Source organism: Pavona decussata, unplaced genomic scaffold (genome assembly GCF_977016875.1).
Source record: "Pavona decussata unplaced genomic scaffold, jaPavDecu1.1 SCAFFOLD_386, whole genome shotgun sequence".
Classification (NCBI taxonomy): domain Eukaryota; kingdom Metazoa; phylum Cnidaria; class Anthozoa; order Scleractinia; family Agariciidae; genus Pavona; species Pavona decussata.
In genome coordinates this window covers 3040421-3051335 of record NW_028145758.1, presented here as the reverse complement: position 1 = coordinate 3051335, position 10915 = coordinate 3040421, and the positions used below count along the sequence as shown (strand labels likewise).

The following is a 10915-nucleotide window of genomic DNA, read 5'->3' as shown; positions in this document are numbered from 1 at the left end:
TTTATTGTTTAAGATGGCTTGACATCAATAACTTTAACAACTGTCTCACAATAGCTGTAGCAATATGAACCAGGCCAGGCAGATACATTTTCTGACTCAAGCCCCTCCTCATGCCTGCACTTGCAGGACAACATGATATGAACTATTTATTAATTAAACGTCACTTGCGTCTTTGTTAAAGAACTACGAAGCACAAAACCGACTTATTACTCTGAAGCCCGCATGTAAAGGTACTCACGTCGGCAGAAAAGAACTGGAAATGAAGATAACTACATTTACTCACCTCGAAGATTACGAGTCCCTGACAACGAAGACAATTGGAACACTTCAATGATACAGGCTTCCAACACTTCACGTCGAGTGATAATTAGGTTCCCGATGTTAACACTGCAAATTATGACTGACGATGTCTCCTCCATTATGTTGTTCACGGGATAGGCTATTAAAATTTCAGCTTTCGAACGATCAGAAGCCACAAGAGCCAAAAGTCTGAACGCCACTCGTTTTGAGAGTGTGAAATTTTCGCCATGACACGACGCTTAGCTGTCTCGTATTTTCCGTACAAACAATAGAAAAAAATCACTCCTTTGGAAAACCCTTGCTCATGAGTTCGAAGCAATATCTTTACAACATCTTTCATATCCACAGTTCACAATTCCTGATACTGATGGCTCAAAAATCCGAAGAAATCATGCCTGACCCGGACGCCATCATTCGACTTCGCCGAGAGAGGCTGCTGGGCGCCAATTTGACCGGATGTGACGTCAAGTTTTGTTGGATGATTCAGATACAAAAAAAGTGCCAGGCGTTATGGAGTGTTCTCCCCCGCCCCTGTTACTGGATCGATGAAATATCCCAGGGGGGCGGGGCTGCTAATGCCTTGTCGTTTACGTCACGGATAGCTGGTCACATGTCCGCACATGCGCAATCACAATCAAAACTTACAAGCCGAAAAGCTGAGGTTGTACTTGCTACATTGGAGTTGTTTATGAATTTTCCGATCTGGTTTGAGAAATCTTCACGCCATTCATAGCACAAGGGTGCTATTTACCTTCAGCAATGGGGCTTAAGCCTCTGGAATTCGAGGACTGTATTCTGGATAGTCCGTACTTTCGCGAGAATATTCACGAACATGAGCGAGAGCTCGAAAGAACGAACGAGGCCATCAAAGGGCTCATCAAGGAATGTAAAACTGTTCTGAAGGCCATTGAAAGTAAGTGCTGTTTTTCTGTGAAAATCTAGTTTTGTGCATAGTGTGGCACGCTTTCGGGGTGCTTCAAAGTTGCTGAGATCTTTTGGAGTAAATGCTACTTGATCTGAGTGCGACAGGAACCCCGAGGCAAATCGACTTCCTGCAAAATGGAATGAATTTTACAGAAATGCCACAACTCGTTGGAATAGAATTTGATCATTCGATCATCTTACTTGTTTGTGCATTTGAAAGATACGCTCCATTAGTACAGTGATCTGAAAAGTAAAATAAGAAAAAATGAGGTTGCTGTCAAATAAAGTTCCATTTCAAGACCGTCTCAATAATCAAGTTGAAATAAATTGATGTAAAAATAAACTTAAGGCTTATGCATGTTTCGTGAAATTTTTGGGAGCAGTTTCTCGGAGTTTTTTCATTTTTTAACCCGGTCTTTACTGATTTGAGTGGATAATTATGGAGTTAATGAATTCGCATTTATTGGATAGGTTAAGTTTAGTTTGACGTCCAAATTTTACGTGTACGGTGATTTCAAGAGTTGAGCTTAAACTTCTACAGATATTGAAGAAATAACTGTATACATGTTAGCTTATATTTTAAACTACAGTGAGCTGTATTTGCGTCCTAAATGTAATGTAGATTTATATATTGGAGTTTTGACCCGGTGTTCAAGTGGGGAATAATTTTAGTTCGAATCTGTATATCTGATTAGCAGTGTAAATATTTACCGGCAAAGCTGTAGGAGAGCAGTTGTTAAAAACGCTAAGCTGGCTGCTGTTTGGTTTTCGTGACTAAGATGTAGGAATTATTTCTGAGTTTATTTGTCTCTTGTTTCTATTATGCAGTGAATTAAATTATTGCCGACTAATTTAGCTTTTCTTTTCTGCAAGAGCACAAAACCACCCCTGGCGTCACATCACTTTTCCTTTTCTTTTGTTTGTTTTACTTGTTTATTGTTGAATATTTGAGACATGACCTTCTTATTTTGACTACATTCTTCAAATTTTATCCCTTTTAAATTTCAAGGAATGAGGAATTTGTAATGGTTATTATGACTTCCCTCAGTTTGGACTTTGGAAAAGTAATATTAATATCAACATCTATTTTTTTAATCGATACCTGAGAGACAGTTGGAGCAGACTGGTGGAGCATTCCAAGATATCTGCATGAATTTAAAGAAAATCAGAGCATAACACAGTTTGACAGTAAAGGATTGGTTTGGTTTGGATGAAGATATAGTCTTTGAATTACTGTGGTTTCATGGCTGTGCACTGCCAGGGATTTTCTTTGTCTGTTTCAGTTCTGAGGCATAGCTATTTTGATGTACTTGATATATGATATGCAGCTGGAAGTACACATAATTTTCAGTTTTGAATAAAGATCATTTTCATTACTTTATAACTGCAACTGATCAAAACACTTCTAAAAAGCAATTCACTACCAAAATATTAGCAATGCAACACTTTATCTCTGTTGATAATACTATTGTTTCAATACATTTGATGTGTTTGGTTTTATTAGTTACGTATATTATTTATATTGAGTTGTCGGAGCTTGTTTTAAGTATATATTTTACATGATTTTTTGTAGAAATTGACTTATGCGGGGCCAGTAGGCCACTTTTGGGGATGTTAGAGGGTCCTTTTGTCACAAAAGTAGCCCAAGATAGTTGAGCTTTTCATCACGGCTTTGAAGTTAGCAATACATTGGTGGTGTAAAAATTAATGTTATTTTGAGATATAAGCGCTTTTTGTAAGTTTCTCATTGGCAGCATGAATTTGTATATAATGTAATTGTACATGGCTGTATTTCAGGATTTTATTGAAACATCTCAGGGGCAGCTAAGTGCACTCCACTATTTACTGCCTATATTTTTTAGTGCAACCCAAGCATATAATGTACCACCTAGTTAATCGGTCAAATTCTATGTTTCCTGTATCAAGTCAGTTATGCTTTATGGTTGTCAGGTATTTTACTACAGCCTTTCTCAATATCTCAGCTTAACTTAAAGAAAAGATACAAAAAACAAACTGAAACAATCATTTTTGGTCATGATGTTCAATATGATGTTGCCCTTTCACTTTCAGGCATTTCTACTTTACAGGGAGAGAAGGGCAATATGTAAAAAAAATCTTCTTTTTTTAACATCTGTTCAAAAAAGGGTGATAGGCCTTGCCTTTCATGACAAACTTTGTGTACTGTGGGCAATTATTTTGATGTGCCAGTATACTGTAGTTTTATTGGCAATAATTCTGCAATGCTGCAGCTCTTGAATAAACCTTTTCCAACAACAATAGCTGTTTTAGAAATACTGTAAAATTGTAGATAGCCAGTGTTCCAGATAACAGAGGGGTCTCAGGTCAAACCCCCGACAAAGCTGGCTACCTGACCCAACAAATTGAATGGTGAATATGAGAAGAGTTTTTGAGAAACAGAGCTATTGACCTCTCAAAATTCTTCATTTACCCCTGACTGTTAAAGTAATCTGGAACATTGGATAGCCCAGTGTATTTTCCTAGTCTTCTTGCAGAAATTGCTGTCCATAGTTTGCCCAGATGGCCTTCCTGTTGGCCGGTCTGCAGTATTAAGCTTGAGTGATGGGGGGTGAATGGGTGGGGAGGGCAACCAAGGCAGATGTGGGACATTTGATATCTCTTTGCATTTCCACCCAGGGGCATTGAACTGTTGAATTCATGACCTTATGGAGCAAGAGTATACTTTTTTACCGTGCTTGGAAGAGAAGTAAATTCCTCTTCATTAGCAGATTTGATCTTGTTTGACCCATTTTTTTTTTTTTTTGGTCTTAGGGAGGAAGTTTTAAAAATTAATCAAAAATTCTTCAAAGAAAGTCAGATGCCCTCATGTCAGCCTTGAAATGTATCCACCACATTATAAATCCTGATTAGTATTTGCAGATAGCTACATACTTTGTGCAAAGGGTTATGTTAGGTTTTTCTCAATCAGGTTGATTTGTTTCAAATGTTTGAATTGAAAAATACCATTGATCAAAGTAAGAAAACCTTCAGATTCACTGTTTAGATTACTGCACCATAGTTGCTAATTTTATATTGTAATGTGAAGTACAAAAATTAGCAGAGAATTAACATTTATTATAACCTTGATGAAAGTATATTTCAATAACAATAGACAAATTTGTGGGGAGGGTTAATTAATTTCTTTTTAATTGATTTTACCATCTATGATCAAAATTACAGAAATTCCTTTTTTCTGAGTTGTTTTGTGGTTGTATTTCAAATTTTTCTTGATCACTTTTTAATGAAGTAGCAAACTGCTTCAATCACTGATGTCAAGTTGATGTAGCTTTTTGATCCATTGATTTAATTATATATACAGTACTGGTATTTGGACATTTTTCCTCCGTTTCAATTCAAGTTACTTGAATTTTATAGTCTAACAGTTTTATTTGAGAAATTGTTAGATGGAAATGGCCAAAATCAGGTTTTCATTTCAAGGGTGATAGTAAACAGAGGGAAAAGGGGGATGGCTTCCTTACAAAATAAGACACAAACACTGCAGAATGATCAAATTTAAAAGTGTATCAAAGGGCTATTGTTCAATAACTTTCATCAATTTTGATTGGTCACTATTGTTTTGATTTCAAAATATTTAAACTCTGTTTATCCTCATTTTAGTTTCAGTGTAAAGCCCCGCACAATAGGTGACCTTTGAGTTGACAGTGTAGATTACTCTTGCCTTCTTTTTATTGTATGCAAGTTGTTATTCCTGTATCAAGTGTGTTTATCTGTTCTGTCATCGTCATCATCGTCGTCGTCATCATCATCATTATCACAGTGTGTGTCTTCTTGCCCTCTCTTCATTCGACCAGTATCTAAACTTTTCATTATTTCTTCCATCAAGATCATCGGCATCATATTTATCATCAGCCTTATCATCGTGTTGCATTATATGTATCCCTGTTTGCAATTGGTTTAAACTGTTTTGCGTATCTCTCTCTTTGTTAGATTTATCCAGAGCCCAAAGGAGTTTTGCGCAAGTGCTGAATGACTTTAGATTTGAGTGTATTGGTGAAGTAGAAACTGACGATGAAATGCTTATTGGTGAGTTGAGTTACAGATGAATAATTTTTTAGTTTAATTTTTTAGTTTAATGGCCTTAGCTCCCATGAGTCTCCTGTAGCTCAGTGTTAGAGCATCCAAACTAGCAATCGGAAGGTCTTAGGTTCGACTCCTGATAGGAGCAATCGGATTTCTTTATCTGAGTTTGCCTGTGTCATTACTGAATAATACATCATTCTCAATTTTTTATTAGTACACGATTTCTTCACTACTAATATTACGATCCCTCCAGGATTAAAAGTTGACTTTGTCTGGTAAAGTTAGTTTTAATTTGAGACTAGTCCAATTAAAGGATGAAGAACGTCTACAGTCATTGCCAATTTCTGTCGGGAAAGTTAGAAAACAAGCCTGGTTAACCTAAATAAGACTTAATGCTAATTTTTACCTCATTCCTGCGGTTCTTTTAATGAGCTTATGTTTGTTTTTGTTGATCTGTCTGAAAGATCTTTGACATGCCCAAGGGAGAAGTCAATGTAATGTCGAGCTGTCCGGAGAGCTCATGGGAGAGGGGAGGGTGTTTACTTCTTGAAATCATGAAAGCTTATGTCATGAGACAGCTGCAGGCTTTTAGCCAAAAATTGAAAGTTTGCTGTTCAAGGAGCATGATCCTTGTAAATTGTTGAACAGATTAATCAGGTGAATAATGTTTTGAATGCATTTTCCCTAAGGGGTGGGGGAAGGGGTTGTGTATAGGATACATGAACGCCCTTCTGGATAAAACATCAGCTGGCTGGTAGAGAGGGCAGCCCTTAGACAGGGTAGGGTGGGTACTTCTTCTGATAATAATGACAAGTATAAATGTTTCCTGACATTATCACTGCTTTCAAGATCAAACATGCAAATCATAAGAATAAAGGAAACTATCCCCGGTGAAGATAAAAATATGTCCTGATAAAGAAACACATTCTCCTTACTAGAAGCATAGGAGATGTGTAGAGAGCAATAACAAGAATATCTGTGTTAATAAATGGGCTTAAACAGGTAATGGGATGCCTAGATGCTGTCAACATCTTTTCATTTTTTGTTTACACAGTGAAAGGATTTTACTTGTTACTCGGGCCGTAAGGCGGCACAAGTTAAGTTTTCGGTAGCGTCATCAAATTCTTTTTTATTTTTTTTTTTGTCGCGATGGGCCGAGAGATAAGACTTCCGGGCCATGAGTTAAGTTATCGGCCTCTTTTTTTGTACTCAGGCAGCACGAGTTAAGTTTTTGGTCACGTTTTCAAATTCTTTTTATTTTTTGGTGGATCGCGATGGTCGGGAACCCATTTTTAGACATGGTATGCTCCTTAGGGCATCCCACGTAATTATAACTGGGCACCTCACGGCTGGACTACAAAGAATGCGACCGACAACGTAACTCGTGACACAAAGTCTTATGCGTTAATGGATAGATACAGAGATATAGTGAAGCAATAAGTAACCACCAGATAAAATTGCATTATTTGCAGTACGAGTAAAGTACAGGTGAAAACATTTGTTAAGTAGAATACCTTGTGCTTCGTACCGGGATGCTTTAATTCCTGGTCTTCAATCCTTACGTTTTTACCTTTGATTTCGAGGCAGAAACCATTTGTACATTGATTATGTTTCAATACGAACCGAGAATCATATAAATATCTGTGTGACCCTGAGCATTGATGACGCTACATGTAACAGCAATTTCCAGCATGATCGTTGTGTGCATGTGAAGGCCACATTCAATTATTAAAAGTGTTCTGTGCTTTCTACCAAATCTTGTGGTGATCACTGGCATTGTAGTTTGCAAGCGTTTTCCGTCATCATTGTTCAAGTCTGGATATTTACAGGTTTGGATAGAAATGATTTAAAGTAGTCATTAAGAATTTCCGAGAAACTTCTCTCTTGAATGCTAAAGTCTTAAAATTTTTAGTCATTTGACCCGGGGTCACATGAACAGACGCGAAGAAACTTAATCTGTTTATGTGTCTATTTTTATAGTGTCTTTTGTACATGACAAATGTCGTTTTTCCCTGTATTTCATTCTGACTGCAAGAAAGGCAATTCTATCTGGTGGTTACTTATTGCCTCACTATATCTCTGTATGTATCGATTTGGGGGAATTAGTGATGCTGGAGGGAGTGGAGGTTATCACTGCCAAAAGATTGTAAGCTTACGCACCACGCAGTCAAATATGGCCCGAGTATAAGCTGAAAACAGCTTCTTGTTAATTAAGGGCGGTGCCTCCTTATACAGAAGTATTTTTGCACAGTTTATGGCCTTGCGGTAAAAGCAGATCTTACATGTAGTATCCATGGACTACTGGAATTCAGTAAGGAAATTTGAGATAGCGGGGCACAGAGATAAGCAACAATAATTTTATTTTCAAAAAAACGGTAAAATACAAAGCAATGTATGTTGTTTTTTTAAACTTTTATTATCTCTGTAAAATGCATGGTTACCCCCAATTTTCTTTTTGGATACCAAGAGCACTTGCCAGGTTCTGCTTTCTTCGCATAGTTTTAAATCGCCAAAGATACCCCTGTATTATTAGGCACCACCCATAGGAAGCCCAAGTATCTCAAGATGTGCAGAACGTCCACAGTAACAAAAGTAGGCACTGTCTTCCATTAGGCACATGTTGATTACAAGTAATTAAGAACACATTTACTCTACTTTTACCTTTTAGCTGATGCACTTAAGGAATTTGGCAGTATGATTGGCAGTGTGGAAGATGAACGGGACAGAATGGTAAGACTACTTTGTTTTGAAAACTCAACTCTTTTAAATACGTGTATGAAGAAAATTAATATTAAAATGCATATTAATAAACTCATTTTTCTCCAGTTAACCCATGCAAATTCTCAGCTTATAATACCACTGGAGACATTCAGAAAGGAGCAGATTGGCGGAGCAAAGGTACAGTAGGCACATCAATAGAGTGTATTACTAAACACTCAGGGTTCACACAGTCCTGACAGTCACTGAATTTGACATTTGCATTCCACGCCTGGATGAATCATGGAAAAATAGGTCATATCCCAGTTTCTTTGAACCTTATTATGAAAGCAAGGCTAAGTTTAAACTTTTCGTATGGAAATTGAAGGGGTGCACGGAATAAGACCCTAAGTGACTTTTGATGTAAGGTCAAATTCTCCTTTTGCTACAGAAGCAAATACAAGACAATTTGGAAGGAGATTCTAGCAATTTATCAGAAGTCACTTAGGGCTTTTTTCCAGGCAACCCTTGTTTGCATATGAATGAAAGCTAAATGAATATTCATAATAAAAGCTTTTCCATTAGCCTTGCTTTAATAATGAGGTTCAAAGCAACTCGGAAATGGTATATTTGTGTGGGTCATAGAAAAGACATGGAATTTCAGTTTTTTTCCAAAATTGTTTTTAACTAATGGTTGTAAAGTAATAAGATTTAGGGAACTTTGCGTCTAGAGCATCAGGATGTTCAGCCAATGGTGCATTTCAGTCACTGTTTCACCAGTTCTCTTGTCAGCGGTTCACTTTTTCTGTCAATTTTGAGGTCATGGAATTGGACCAAAAATCAATGAGAAGTCGTGGAATTTTCTTTCTCAGTTTCTGTGTGAACCCTGACACTGTTATTATTTGAAATAATTAACAAGTTGAAGTTCATTCCAAGTTAAAACAGGTAGCTTCTTTTCCCATGCATCTGTCGCATATGAATTGAAGGGGCTCAGTACATAACCAGCTTATGGTGTATGTCAGGTCGCTTTTTGTTGTTTTAGCTGAGATCCACTGAAGCTTTTGTACATGGCCTTAAATTCCTTCAGGAAATGTTGGTCCAATGTGTCATCTACTCCTTTGCCCTTCATTTGTAACATTTCCTGAAGGTTATCTGCTGTTTTGCACTTCTTTTGTAACATTTCCTGAAAGAATTCATGGCCTCATGCCTAGGCTCGTGAATAACATTTTTATTTTTGCTGCAAGAAAACAAGACCAGGTATTGCAACAAATCCGTCCGCATTTGCGGACAGGATCAAAAAATTCTGCATGCTGCCGGAACCAATCAGATTTCATGATTAACAGAATTCCAAACATCTTGTATGGTTCAGTTTGTCAGTGACCCTTTTTTTTTTTGCAGGAGGAAAAGAAGAAATTTGACAAGCAAACAGAGAAGTATTGTTTAGTGGTACAAAACTACTTAAACCTTTCTTCAAAAAAGAAAGATTCCATTCTGAGTGAGGTAAGATGTTTTACACATTTGTGGATCATATATTCATATTTGTTTTATTTTTAGAACTTCCCAACTTTTGTCTAAGGTACACCAGATAAAGTTAAGTGATGCATCGGAGGCTTTCTCAAAAAGTTAAAAGCCATAAACAGAGCTTTTTATTAACTTTTATTATGTTGCAGCCGGTCAGCACAATACTTTATTCAACTCTCCTAGAATTACTTTTGTGTAAGACTTGTTTGGTTTCTCCCTTGGAATACGATGTCAGTAGAAATTTTCCAACTGCAGCTCTTTATTTTAATAAGATATTTTTCCAATCTGCAGGCAGACACTCAGCTGCAAATGGAGAAACGTTCGTTTCATCAGACAGCTCTGGATTATGTTGTTAAACTACAGGAGGTCAATGAGAAAAAGAAGTTTGAATTTGTGGAAACTGTAAGTGTATTAAGGTGGCTTACTACAGTTTTTGTACTGTGCGATTCTTTGATATGCGCGCGCGCTGCCCAAAGCACGCGAAAGCATCACGCGTGAGGAAAATCACGCAAGCTTGCTGAGGAAATCCCGCGAGCACAAAAACAAAATGGCGGCTCGCGGAAAAATTTCCTGGTATTCCAGGTGGGTTTCAGAGGTGTGTTTACAGTAGCTAGATCGTGTTTGGGCTTGATAACTGAAAAAATGTGTTGTCTAATGGTTGCCATTACCTTAACAGCCTTAAAGCCTTTGCAGAGTTGTGATTTTGCACCAAATGTTTGAACACAAAGGCAGCATGCACTCACCAGTTGGAGCGCGCGCGCGCCGGAACCTGGGTTTTCCCAGAACAAGCATGCGCAATGGTCTTCTCACTGTAACTATTTTTGGTCGCTTAATTTCTCCAAAACTAGCAGTACAACCTATGTTCAAATTTTTGCTGTTGACAGAAAACACTAAAATCGAAATGTGAACATTTTTTAAAAAAAATCTGTCAGAAATTTTTTAGGAATTTTCAAATAAGGCAAAATTTCCCAATTTTGTCATTTGCCAAATTTCTCCCCGACAAAATTTCGTGTTCTTCCCTGTCAATACTTATTTTTGCCCACTTTCCAAATCCTGAAATTTTGAAGTGGGGTCGTATGGCTAGATTCAGAGCCAGACAACTCTAAAAGGTGTAGTTTCCAGGCCCCCACTAAGACTCATTCTTTTGTATTTTACAGTTTTTGAGCATTCCAAATTTAATTTCTGACTCAAAATTATGTCTATTGTATGTACTGTACTAGGAAAAATGTCCAAGAAAATTCCTGTTGGCATTTTTCTTAAGTTTGATTTAAGGCCTTCTTTCACTCCAGAAAACTGTAGTAAGCCACCTTAATTAGTATTTTATATATATTTTTGTGTAGAAATCTATATGTTCTGAGACATTAAGAATAACTTGAAAAAATAGCTAAGAGTTAATATGTGAAGTGGACTGGAA

At 37.2% G+C, this 10915-nt stretch overlaps 1 protein-coding gene across 2 annotated transcripts in view; it reads left to right on the top strand.

The window, feature by feature from the left end:
* Window positions 1–932: 932 nt before the first annotated feature.
* Window positions 933–10915, top strand: part of LOC146451693 (rho GTPase-activating protein 26-like) — a 28241-nt gene continuing 18258 nt past the window's right edge. For both annotated transcript variants that reach the window (XM_085098753.1, XM_085098752.1), the window contains exons 1-6: window positions 933–1213; window positions 5191–5286; window positions 7952–8013; window positions 8110–8181; window positions 9379–9480; window positions 9793–9903. In XM_085098753.1, the coding sequence (XP_084954879.1) occupies window positions 1060–1213; window positions 5191–5286; window positions 7952–8013; window positions 8110–8181; window positions 9379–9480; window positions 9793–9903 (597 nt within the window). In that variant the 5' untranslated portion in view covers window positions 933–1059. The remainder of the gene's footprint in view (window positions 1214–5190; window positions 5287–7951; window positions 8014–8109; window positions 8182–9378; window positions 9481–9792; window positions 9904–10915) is intronic.